At 35.9% G+C, this 13749-nt stretch overlaps 1 protein-coding gene across 5 annotated transcripts in view; it reads left to right on the forward strand.

Annotated features, from left to right (window-relative positions):
* Positions 1–13749, forward strand: part of LOC140881122 (nuclear pore complex protein NUP155) — a 31981-nt gene that overhangs the window by 2848 nt on the left and 15384 nt on the right. The window contains exons 3-15 of one of the 5 annotated variants that reach the window (XR_012149808.1): positions 9–135; positions 1931–2193; positions 2434–4099; positions 4193–4405; positions 4576–4823; positions 4929–5340; positions 7093–7298; positions 8014–8365; positions 9551–9769; positions 9923–10251; positions 10407–10538; positions 10625–10733; positions 10896–11541. Coding sequence is in view for 2 of the 5 variants with exons in the window: in XM_073286173.1 (XP_073142274.1) it covers positions 9–135; positions 1931–2193; positions 2434–4099; positions 4193–4405; positions 4576–4823; positions 4929–5340; positions 7093–7298; positions 8014–8365; positions 9551–9769; positions 9923–10251; positions 10407–10524 (4153 nt within the window). In the remaining 3 variants the exon portion in view is untranslated. The other 4 variants (XR_012149806.1, XM_073286173.1, XR_012149807.1 and 1 more) reach the window with 4 other exon arrangements.

Here is a 13749-nt window from a genome sequence, read left to right on the forward strand (position 1 = left end):
GCATACAGGGACGGCCAATGTCCAGAATATAGTGGGGATGAACAAGCTATCTGTGCTGTTGGTCTGGCCAAAACCAAGTCGGGCATTTTTGTTGAATCCATTCAACATTTACTAGTTTTGGCAACTCCTGTTGAGGTAGTTAATTTTCTCTACCATTTTTATTTTGGAAATTCTATCAATGATGTGATGGCCAATGCCCGACCACACTTTCTTCTTACCTCGAATGCTATTTTTTTTGGTAACAGAGCTTTCAAAGCTTTCTCGTGATTATGCCATTGAACCCTGAATCTAAATTCTTGAATTTTGTCAGATGCAAGGGGATTTTCTTCCTCTTCTGTTTTGTTCATTTATTTTCATTGCATTGATATTTCTATCGCGGCCCCACATTTATTGCCTGATTTGTTTTGAACTTTGCGCCTTACCAATGCAAAGTTGAATTTTCAAGAATTTTGAAACAAGAAAAGGTGCAAGGAAGAGCAAGTAAAGCCTAAACTTTTCAACCTCTTTTGAATTGTAATGTCATGTGGGTAATTGTTCTTGTCAACAGATATGAATTTATTATTCTAGGGCTTGGAATATTCTTAATCATCGCATACTTGATATTCATACCAGGGACCACAACCACTATACGTCTATACCCAACACAGAAATATGGTTAAAACATTGCTTCATACTTAAATGGGGCTTAAAAAATTTTCATAAGTATTTCTCTCAGAAAAGAGCTTCATGGCTGTTATCACAGAAGAACATGAATTTAGAAAGTATTTTTACTGTCAAGTCTAAATTATTTGCCAAAAGATCTTTAGAATAGAGTCAAAATGCTTAGACTTAATTTTAGATTCTGGGCTAAACTGAACTTCTCCGTACAATTCTACGCCTTAGCCCACCTTAGCACAATGCTACTTCTCTATCTACAGACCATTATACTAATTTGAAATTTTAAGACTGAATTTATGGTCTTAAGTTCTACTTGAGATCCATATTTAATATTTATTCCTGAAATTTTAGAAAATAAAGCGGGCATATCAAGAGGTCTCTTATTTTATTCTTCTGCAAAATCTCATATAATTCTAACACAGCTTTCACAACTTAAGGATACTGATTTTATAAACTTGGTGCACATGCTTTGTGACGTAAATTATTGCCAAAGCTCGCAGTTTTACATCTTTGTATTTGTCTCCACCGCTTATCGGGTTTTGCAGTTCAAACTGTCTTCTTTTCCTTCTTGCAGTTTGATTGACTGACTGTAACTGCCTTGGCATTGTTAGACAACCCACATCGTGTTTGTTGGCTTCTTCACTTTTTAAGGTGTAAAGTTTTCTGCGTGATCCTAGCCCGATCTCCAGAGTTTACTGATAGCTGAACTCCCAATTGCTTATCCTGACTATTAAACAATTAGCATTTCAGAAATCACACATTTTTGATGACTTATGTCCTGACTGCAGACATGTTCGGTATCGCCCATATTGAATTTCCTGGGCACCCCAACGAAATTTGGGGCCCTCGCGTGCTAAGATTTTGGTATATAATGTTTCATGGCTCCTCACTTGGTTAATGTACTTGCCTTGTATTGCACCTTGTGCCTAGGTTCTGTGATATTCATGTTTGCGTTATGCTTCTAATAAATATATATGTTAAATACGGAAAGCTTTTTGCAATTTAAAAATTTTTGTTCATTTAAATAATAATTGGCAATTAAAAAATAGCTAAAAACAATTTAAGGCTAATCGAAGATAGACAACGTTTTCATCATACAATGCATGTTATTATTCCTGACTAGCTGCTTTATTGCGGCGTGTCCCTTTTCATTGAACATAGATATGATGCCTTTTTACCTGTTATTTTCTCATTCCCTTGCTTTCAATAATAAAAGGTTTCTTTTGCCTTTTTTTTATTTTATTTTTTAACTGATGCTTCTTCTGTCAATCAGCTGATCCTTGTGGGGGTATGTTGTTCTGCGAAAGGTGATGGTACTGATCCTTATGCAGAGATTTCGCTTCAACCATTGCCAGAATATACGATTCCATCAGATGGTGTGACAATGACATGCATAACTTGCACCGAAAAGGGTCATATATTTCTGGCTGGGCGTGATGGTCACATTTATGAAATGCAATATACAACTGGTTCAGGTTGGCACAAACGCTGTCGTAAAATTTGCTTAACTTCTGGTATTGGAAGTGTCATCTCGAGGTAATTTTTCTTTTTTGATCATGATCAGTAAAATCTTGTTTCCTTCAGTAGTTTTCTAACTAGGATTTTTCTTAGACAATAAAATTTGCTATGGTGAAAATGATTTAATCTTTCAGACGATGCCATGCGATTTTCGCCTCATTATGATCCTGAGTGTTTTAATCTGTAGTTCTGTACCTGAAGTTTAATCTCTTGCTTATCTAGCATTTCTTAGTCTGTAACTTCATTTTATTTTTTCAGGTGGGTTGTCCCTAATGTGTTTAAATTTGGAGCGGCTGACCCAATTGTTGAAATGGTAGTTGATTCTGAGAGGCATGCTTTATATGCACGTACAGAAGATATGAAAATACAAGTATTCTCTATTGGGCCAAATGGAGATGGTCCGTTCAAGAAGGTGGCTGAAGAAAGAAATTTGATCACTCAGAGAGACTCTCATTACAGTGGCAGACAACAAGCAGGGACAAGAGTTCCATCTCGATCAACCAAATCAACTATAGTTTGCATTTCACCCTTATCTACTTTGGAATCTAAGTGGTTGCATCTGGTAGCTATTCTATCAGATGGTCGGAGGATGTACCTTTCCACTTCATCTGGTGGAACTAATAGTGCTGTTGGAGGTTTGAGTGGGATTGGAACCAATCACCAAAGACCAAGCTGCTTAAAAGTTGTGACCACCCGGCCTTCTCCTCCCATTGGTGTGGGAGGCAGCCTTTCCCTTGGGGCGCTATCTCTTGCTGGAAGATCTCAGAGTGATGATCTATCACTGAAGATTGAATCAGCATTTTATTCTTCTGGAACTCTTGTCCTTTCTGATCCATCTCCATCTGCAGCTTCATCACTTCTAATTGTTAACCGGGATCCCTGCATGCACTCTGCTTCATCTGGTTCCTTGGGAGCAGGGGCAAGGGGTTCTCGTGCGCTTAGAGAATCAGTATCATCTCTACCTTTAGAAGGCCGAATGCTTTTTGTGGCAGATGTTTTTCCCCTGCCAGAGGCGGCGTCAATTGTACAGTCACTATATTCAGGATTAGAACTGTGTAGATTTCATAACTCATGGGAATCTTTTGAAAAGACGTCAGTTAATCTATGGGCAAGAGGAGATCTGTCTAGCCAGCATATTTTACCAAGAAGAAAAATTGTCATTTTCAGTACCATGGGGATGATGGAAGTAGTTTTTAACAGACCAATTGATATCCTGAGGAGATTGCTGGAATCTAGCTCACCGAGATCATTACTAGAAGATTTCTTCAATCGTTTTGGTGCTGGAGAGTCAGCTGCAATGTGTTTGATGCTCGCTGCAAGGATTGCCTACACTGATACCCTCATTAGCAATGTTGCCTCTGAGAAAGCAGCTGAAGCATTCGAGGACCCTAGACTTGTTGGAATGCCTCAACTCGGAGGAAGTGGTGCATTGTCCAACACTAGAACTGCAGCTAGTGGTTTCAGCATGGGGCAGGTTGTTCAAGAGGCTGAGCCTTTATTTTCAGGTGCTCATGAAGGCCTATGCTTGTGCTCATCAAGGTTACTCTTACCATTATGGGAGCTTCCTGTTTTCATCATCAAAGGTGGCTCAGGATCTTCAGATTCAATGGCCGAAGATGCGATTGTAGCTTGCAGACTGTCAGTTGGGGCAATGCATGTCCTTGAAGACAAAATTCGCTCCTTAGAGAAGTTCTTAAGGTCCAGAAAGAATCAAAGGCGGGGGCTCTATGGCTGTGTTGCTGGTGTAGGAGATATAACTGGTTCAATTTTAATTGGTACTGGATCAGATCTGGGTGCTGGTGACAGAAGCATGGTGCGGAACTTATTTGGTTCATATTCTCAGAATGTTGGCTCCAGTGGGAGTGGATCATCAAATAAAAGGCAGCGGCTTCCTTATAGTTCTGGGGAACTCGCGGCCATGGAGGTAAATACAAGATTTTCGCCCGATATTAATCCTGTCAACTGACTGTGTTAGCATAAATTATTATTGTTGATAATTTGTTTGGTTGTTTTGTAGGTGAGAGCGATGGAGTGCGTAAGGCAGTTGTTTCTCAGATGCGCTGAAGCCTTATTTCTTCTTCAATTACTTTCACAGCACATTGTAGCACGCCTGGTTCAGAGTTTTGATCAAAATGCTAAGCAAGCTTTAGTTCAGTTGACATTCTACCATTTAGTTTGTTCAGAGGATGGAGATCGATTGGCAACGAGGCTTATTTCTTGTCTAATGGAGGTACTTAGATATTTGTTGTGAAGTAATTTGTTATTCTCTGAATAAACTTTGATCACCAACGCCCTTTCCATTATTTAATCTTCCTTTAAGATAGCATCCATCTTTCTTTTATTCAACATATAAAGCTTATATATGCATCTCTCATATCAAAGTCTCCTCAATTTCTCCAGCACTACACTGGTCCTACCGGCAAGGGAACGGTAGATGATGTTAGTAATAGACTGAGGGATGGTTGTCCAAGCTACTACAAAGAAACTGACTACAAGTTCTACTTAGCTGTTGAATGCCTCGAGAGAGCTGCTGCGACCCCTGACACCGAAGAACGGGAAAATCTTGCGAGGGAGGCCTTCAAAAATTTAAGTAAAGTCCCAGAGTCTGCGGATTTGTATAATGTATGCAAACGGTTTGAAGATTTGAGGTTTGTTATGTTGGACCTTTTTTTCCCCTTATTTTTATTTCTTATTTATGCCCATGTTTTATTAGATTATCAAGATTCAAGGATAACACAGTAATGCAATTGCAGATTCTATGAAGCTGTTGTTCGGTTACCATTGCAAAAAGCCCTGACTCTTGATCCGGCCGGTGATGCTTTCAACGATCAAGTAGATTCAGGGATCCGAGAGCATGCCCTAGCTCAACGTTTGCAGTGCTATGAGATTGTCGCTGCTGCTTTGCAGTCTCTTAAAGGCGAAGCTTCAAGAAAGGAATTTGGATCGCCAACCGGCACTTATTCTCAATCCGTTCTTGATCTGGCCTCTCGCAAAAGTTACATAAGCCAAATCATTCAACTTGGCGTTCAATCCTCCGATAAAATTTTCCATGAGTACTTGTACAAAATATTGATTGACATAGGCCTTGAAGATGAGTTATTGGAATATGGTGGTCCAGACTTGGTGCAGTTTTTGCAAAATGCGGGGCGTGACCCTACTAATGAGGTTAGACCCTACCCCCTATGCCGTTTGTTTACTTTAATTTTGTTCAAGGTCTGGCATTAAGCTGTGATTATTGAACTTCAATCCATAGTTGTTAAAAGCGTATGCCTGGCTGCGCCTAGGCGCCAGGCGCACCCATTGCGCCTGGTGATTAACCAGGTGCATGCCTTGAAACAGGCGCACCTAAAGCGCTCGCCTTTGTAAAGGCGCACGACATGAGAGAGGTGCAGAGGCGAGCGCCTCATTAATCTAGCACTCAATATATTTCTATAATTAAAAATTAACCCTAGCCCAACCAATTTTGAAGCTCAATTACCAAAGCCCTATGTTGCACGGATACGGGTACGAGTATCGTATCGGACACGACACGGATACGGCGATACGAAAATTTTTGAAAATATAAGACACGATACGGCTAGGATACAACGAATATTAAATAATATAAAAATATTAAATATATATAAATTTAGTATGAAAATATAAGACACGATACAGCAGCAGGGGATGGCGAGCAGAGGGGAGCGGCGGCGAGCGACGGGCTGCGGGAGAAAAATTAGTCTAGGCAGTGGCCACTGATTTCAGAAGAAAAAAGAAAAAAAAACCTACCAGAAAGGGAGAAAAAAAACGTACCAGAAGGGGAGAGTGGAGTGCAGCAGCGGCGAGCGGCGGCGAGTGGTGGCGGGATAGCGTCTGGCGACCGGTGTTGGGAATTTGGGATGAGTCGGATGATTGACGATGGATGGGCAGAAAAATAATCGGAGAAGGAAGAATACTGATTAGGGCTTTTTAGGCCCAATTAATTTTAGTATATTTATTAAATAGTTCTAAGAAGTTTTATTGCTTTTCAATTTAACCCTAGAAATTTTAAATTCTTTGCAATTTGAGCCCAAACGTATACCATCCGTGTCCATGCCTTATCCTCGCCGTGTCCGTGCCGTATCCTCGCCGTATCCGACTGGTCAAACTTCAAAAAAGTCAATGACACGTTTTTTGCCTTGTCCGATACGCGTATTTGCGTATCGTATCCGTATCCGATACTTCCAAACAAAAAAAACAGAAGTATCCGTGCTACATAGCCAAAGCCCATAGCTATTTAACAATAAAGGACCTGGACTTTTCATCTCCCTCAATCTTTCAATTATAATTTCCAAACTAAGTTTCTAACAATCACGTTCAGTAGAAGCAATTTAAATCAGGTAGAAGACAACAACTTTTCTTAGTTTTTTCTTGCAGTTTTTTCAAAATAACAGTCGCCTTTTCTTTTTCATTTTTACTATTGCTCATAATCGCATTTTTCAAATCCCATCATCCCACTTCCATTCTCTTCAGCCCTTATCTCCTCTAGAGCTTGTTTTGGTGAAAAAAATTTCAACTTCTTTAGTTATGATTTATGCTACATTATATTATATATATCATTGGAATTTTTTTATTTATATTGTTTAATAACGTTGTATAATTAATTTATGTAATACTATTGTATAAATCACTTTATAATCCTTAATTTTAAAATTTATGTCAAATGTATTTTACTTTGATAAAGCGTGTGCTTCGCCTTGTGCTTTGCGCCTCAGGCTCCAAGGCACCCTAGCGCTTTTGTGTGCCTTGCGCCCTAAATAACTATGCTTCAATCTGTCTTGGAATTATTATCAAACACTTGTTTTGGATGTCCATTGTTTTTCTCACTTAGGAGTTTGTCATCTGTTTCAGTGAGTATAATCTTCTGTTCCATTAACTTGCCTCGTAATTTTCGTGAAGGTTCGGACTGTCTCCTCAATTTTATCGTTGATTCCTCAAACGGGCCATTCAAGAGTTCCTTTACAATCTAACCAGATAAAATACTTCGAGCTTCTTGCACGTTATTATGTGTCAAAGCGGCAGCACATGCTTGCTGCTAAAATATTAGTGAGCCTGGCGGAAAGGCGATCCAGTGAAGCGGGTGATACACCAACTCTTGATCAAAGGTTCTCACTTTTACTTGCTTAATTCATTTGTTGCGTGGAAAATTGACTAGAATAGGGTACCAGTTGCAAATTGCTTAAAGATTACTTGGTGTAAGTAAGAATTTGTATGATTAGAGGTTACTATCAAGTGCAAATATGGAGCTGGATCCCCAAGCAACCAATATTTTGCTGCATGTGATGGTTGTGATTGAAATACCCCGACCATTTACTACCCACGTACAGCATGAACTACTAAAAGGTTCAGTTGCTTGGGCCACTTTATATCGATAAAAATTACACTGTCAGTCATTTTTGAATGTTGTGGTGCTGAACGTATCGACTACCAGCTCACGGTCATCAAGTTATCTTTGTGTGGTTATAAATAATCCAGTGACACGAAAAAGGAGATTGTGTTCATTTTGAAGTATAAGTTTATAACTATTAAGTTAGTACAAAACAAAAGGTATTGATTTTTGATAAAGTAACTATCCAGTTATGTTTATTTATTATATCGATTACGTCTTTATAGGTTGCCACTCTCCATGTTTTGTTCTCTATATTACTTGTTCTCAATGGTTGATGTCCCATTTTATAGACAAGAACTTCACATCTTCCCATGCGACATCTTTAACATGCATATGGTTAGTATTTGCTGCAGATTGGACCTCCTCTTGGCTCAATTGATAATTCATTTGATTCCTTCTAACAGTTGGTCATCTTGTTGTTTTGATGTCAGATGTCAATACCTGAGTAACGCTGTTCTGCAAGCTAAGAGTGCCTATGAGATGGACAACATCTCTGTCCGGGGTGCTATTGACAATGGGCTTCTTGACTTACTTGAAGCAAAACTTGCTGTTCTTCAATTTCAGATTAAGATTAAAGATGAAATGGAGGCGCTGACTTCAAAGTTGGAGGCTTCTCCTAGCACATCTGAATCCATCATGAACGGTTCATTGCCTGATAATAATTGCCTCGGTGATGCTGCTTTTGTGCTTTCTCTACGTGAAAAGGCAAACGAATTATCAGTGGAATTAAAGACCATTACTCAATTATATAATGAGTTTGCTGTGCCATTTGAATTCTGGGAGGTTTGTAATTCACTTTTACCTCTTAAGGAATTACTGTTGTCTCAACCATCCTTGATATCTTGAGAATCATTGTAAAACTGCATAAACAAATGAGGCTCCGTTGTGAAAATACGACGTAGGACTCTCATTATGTTACAATATAGGCGGAGGTTGACTGTTTCTGTACGAGTTACATAAACTAAATCTATTTCTTAGCTAAATTTTCATGTTATTTGCGTTCTAGCTGGAAAAGCATGCAGCATGTCCTCGGTATTGTCCTCCTTTAGTGTGGTTATTTGTGATCGTTTTTGTTTTTGACTTATAGAATGGCTGGGGGGTTGTGATCATGTCCTAGGTTCCACTAGGGGTGGGAAAAAATACCGAAATTTCTGTATGATGAGGTGACCATACTGAAAAATACCGAATTTGTCGAAATTTTTGGTATAACGATACCGAACTTTTAGGTGCGACAACGGTATGAAATTTCGGTATATATCGAAATACCGAAACAATATATATAATTTAAAATATATAATATTTTTAAATAATAAAGCTATAAATTTAAAAATATATATGTTTTTTTTTTGGTGTAGAATGATATATACCGATACCGTATTGAAATCTCATTATACCGCACCGGCATAACGAAAACTTCGGTACAGTATCGACTATCGATATATACTTTATTATACTGTTGTTTTTCGGTACAATACGGTATACCACCTTTAGGATCCACAGCGCAGCCTCCCTTGATAACAATGGCAGCTGCTCATCAGCTTACGTTCATACGCATTTAGCTGTTTTTGCTGTTAATTTGTTTTAATTGGTTTCCCTAAATTTAGGTCTCATAAAATGCAAAGTTTAAATTAGGTGAAGGAACTGGCAGTATTGCTATCACAGTTTTTGAAATATGAGATTGCCGATGGTCGAACGTGAGTTTCTTTGTTGATTTGAGTTCCAGAAGAAACTTGGAGAAGTGGGACGTCTCACTATTATTTCGAAATTGATTCTTTCTCTGCTAAAACTCACACTTGTTTACAAATGCCATATTTAGTTTGTATACTTGTTTGCTTTATATGAGACACTTTATCAGTTTTCTAATTCTCTCTCCGCTAGATATAAATTCTATCTTGCATCAATTAATGCCTCTATTCGATACCTCTCATATTAAGAACCCGGCACAATCTCATTTTCCTTTGATTCCAGATTTGTCTTGAAATGCTATATTTTGCAAGCTATTCTGGTGATGCTGATACCGGCATTGTCAGAGAAACCTGGGCTAGGCTCATTGATCAAGCTCTTTCAAGAGGTGGCATTGCTGAAGCTTGTGCTGTGTTGAAGAGGGTTGGTTCCCATGTTTTCCCTGGCGATGGAGCTATCTTACCATTAGATACACTATGCCTTCACCTTGAGAAAGCCGCACAGGTAAAAAAGTTATTGTTGGCTGTTCATTCTGTGTATTATGTTTGCTTGAATTTTCACTTGTGTTTCTAGGATTTTTAAGACAATTATTATATGCTCACGGCTGTGACAAATTTCAATATCTAATATGCTAACGTTTTTTCTTAATTTCTGTAGGAGCGAGTGGTTTCAGGGGTTGAACTTGTTGGAGATGAAGATATAGCCAGGGCTCTTCTCGCTGCTTGCAAGAGTGCAATAGAGCCTGTATTGAATACTTATGATCAGGTTTTATCCAATGGAGCTATTCTACCATCTCCGATTTTAAGGTTACGTCTTCTTAGGTCTGTGCTTGCTCTTCTTCGTGAGTGGGCGATGTCCATTGTCGCGCAGAAAATGGGCACGAGTGCTGTTGGAGCTTCTTTGATTCTTGGTGGACCATTTTCAATGGGGCAAACAACATTAAGAAATCAAGGGCTTCACGATAAGATCAGCAGTGCGGCAAATAGGTTTGTTTTTCTTCCAAGCTGTACTCACCTTTCCATTCTTCTTTCTGATCTTTCTTCTTTCTTTTCCCCCAATGTCATTGAGAATTTCAAAATGCACATGTAGTGACTTTTTATCCTCTTATTCGTTGCGTAACTCTTCTATTGTTAAATAACAGGTATATGACTGAGGTGCGAAGGTTGGCCCTTCCACAGAATCAAACAGAGGCTGTTTACCGGGGTTTTAAGGAGCTCGAAGAATCACTCTTGAGCCCTTTTCCCCTTGATCGGTTTTGAGCTTGTTCTTACAGGTTTGTTGTAAAAATAGCTTGTGCTGAAACAACTCTTTCAATAACAGTATCTATTCCTCTGTAATTACATCATATAAATTGAATAGTGTCCTCTTCAATTCAATTACGTCATGTGACAACTCGAGTTGGGAAGATAAGCGGAAAGAGCATGTCGAGATTCTGGACAATTTTACTACTGCTTCCTTCAGAAACCGAGTAAGTTTGGTAACTTCATGTGGAAACGTAGTTTCTCAGTTTGGTTAATTGTTCTGTGAATTAGCTTTGCGATACCATTTCTAATTGCATACCAACCTTTAGCTTTATGAGAAGTGTTGATCCGTCAAGTATTGAGTTATTATTATATATATATGATTGAAGTGATTTGAGCCCATATCTGTTTACGACAACATGAAGTGAGACTCATACCCTAACAAGATCGTGATCAAGGTTTCTCCGGATGTGAAAATGGGTCCGGTTGTTTGATTCGTCCAGAGCTTCAGTAGAACAACTCTACATTAGTGGAACCATAATTTTGGTGGTACTCTGTAGGTGTTATCACACAAGATATTCTGTTGTGATGGAACCTCATTATGATTCTGATTAGTTTCATTCTGGATTGAAATAAACATCCTTAGTTTCGGGCCGCTTTTCAATCATTCCGTTGATCAGGGCCTACAGCTTCAGGTATCATGATACGAAGCTCATTGATTTGTTTACTGTCTTTTGCTCTTCTTCCTCTAGTGAATGCAAGGCTGTTGCATGGGCTTCAGCGTGTTGAATTATGATTTTGCCAATCGAGTAACTTGGATCCCTCTTTTGGAGTCCTCTTCATGCTATTTTAGGGAAAAATTACATGCTCTGTCGTGCAAACTAGATTTATTGCGATTGTGGTCCTTTTGAGTAGTCAAATTTCAATTTTAATATGCTAGCTCTGCTTATTTTGCAATTTGTCCTTTTTTGATACAAAAGTGCTTGCGTCTTCGTTTTGAATAAATAATTAAAATACAAATAAATTAAAGTTGAGTTTTGATGAAAGTATTTGAAATCTATGTATTTAAACTTATCTTCATAAAAAATATCAAATTTATTTTGTTATTTATTTACACTGCAATTGAACAAATAACAATTGATTTCAAATACTTAGAATATTAGAATCAATTTAAATTTATTGTGCTAAAAATTGTTTGGAATGCTTATATGCTCTTTAAATTTGTTTGGCAAATTTTTAAAAATCATTTTAAAGTTGTCGAAATAAGTTATTTGAAATCTTATAAGATATTTTTTTATATAAAAAAATCATTACACCCCTACTTTTAAAGAAAAAATGTCTTATTTTAATATTTTACTTTCTCATGTTATCTTTGTATATTTTGTTATGTTTTTCGCCAAATTTTCACATTAAACTAAAAACTTAATAGCCATTCATTTTTCTCATTAACCTAATATTATAATTTTTTTTATTTTTTATATAAAAATTTATGATAAATTCTAAAACAATTTTTGTACATATATAATTACTTATATTACCTTCAGAGTATTATATTTTTTTAGATAATTTTTACATAAAATAACGTAATATTATCTAAAAATAGATTTGATTGTTTGAAAAATATGAACTTAATATTATCTCGTTAAAAATTTTTGTTGTTTTTTAAATATACTAATATTTTTTTGTCTTCTTGCATGACATTGTTTTAAGTTGCTGTTGAATATATAATCTAAAATGGATCTATATTGTTAAAAATATTTTAATACAATATTATCTCGTAAAAGGATTTACTATTTTTTGAGTATTCTGTTATATTTTTGGGTACTATTACTTAATATATATTTTTATATGTGCATCTAAAAATATATTAGATTTTGCTGTTTTTTAATTATGTTATAATTTTTCTGCTTTAACTTTTTGTTAAACCTGTTGAAATATATCACCTAAAAAATTTATACCGTTTATAAAATTTAAATTTAACATTATCTTTGCGTAATATTTTGTTGAATATATAATAAAAAAAAGAGTATAAAATTTAAATTTAGCATTATTTCGTAAAAAAGATTCTGTTGTTTTTATAATATGATGTTATATATTTTAGCTTCTTTGTGTAACATTTTTAAATCTGTTGTTGAATTTTTTTTTTTCATGCGTATCATCGTAAAAATTTAAATTTAATAAATGCATCTATTATTTTCATATTTTTAAAGCTAAAATTTGAATTTATTATTATCCCGAAACTACATTTCATCTTTTTAAAAGCTAAAATATGAATTTGTTGTTATTTCGTAATATTTTTCTGTATTAATGATTAATTATACTTTTCACACATAATTATTCATTTTTTTATAGTTACGTTTTTTTACTTTTAATAATGAGTTTTAGGCGGAGAAAATTGAGCTTTTTATTTTTAGCAGATTTATATATATATATATATATATACTTAAATAATTAAAAAAATAAAAGATAAATTGAAGACGGGAGAATTTGATAAATTTATTTCAAATTAATCATTGATATTATAAAAGTATGTTATTAATAATATTTAATAGATATAATAAAAATAATTAAATAATTTATTTTTGAGTTATTTTTAATGTTTATAATAATTTTTTTCAATAGATATCCCAAATTTTATAAATTTTATTAGGGTAGTTGCACAACAATCGAAGAAACAATCATGAGATATTTTAAAATTATCCAATGAAGAATGGAGAGAAAAATTAATGATATAAATTTAATTTTTTTTATTTTTTATTGATAATACTATTTAAAGTAATATGTTTTGAGCGGAAAAATTGAAGTTTCTTTTTTTGGAAGACTTGTTTGCTTTTATACATACTAGACCATATGAGTTTGACCAGATCGAATCGGTCAAACCAGCTCGATGAACAGTAAATTCAGCTCAAACTTAGAAAAGGGCCAGCTACTCAAATATGACCGTTGCAACTTCAGAAAGTGTCCAGAAACATCCCAAACGGTCATATTATTGAATATAACGTTCAAATCATTCTTGGAGCTTATAAATACAAGACTTTGAAGATCAAACACAAGCTTTTAATGAGGATTAAAAGCATGGGCAGATTATAGAAGAAAAAGAAGCTAGAATGAGAGCAAGCCCAAGGTGTGAAGAAGAAGAAGAAGAAATGAGCTTTCAACGTTAAATCCTCTACACCAAACCCACTTTATAGAACACTCTTCCATGTTCAATATCTTTGTATATGAGTTGAAGAGAGCTCACTT

Source organism: Henckelia pumila, chromosome 2, assembly GCF_033568475.1.
Source record: "Henckelia pumila isolate YLH828 chromosome 2, ASM3356847v2, whole genome shotgun sequence".
Classification (NCBI taxonomy): domain Eukaryota; kingdom Viridiplantae; phylum Streptophyta; class Magnoliopsida; order Lamiales; family Gesneriaceae; genus Henckelia; species Henckelia pumila.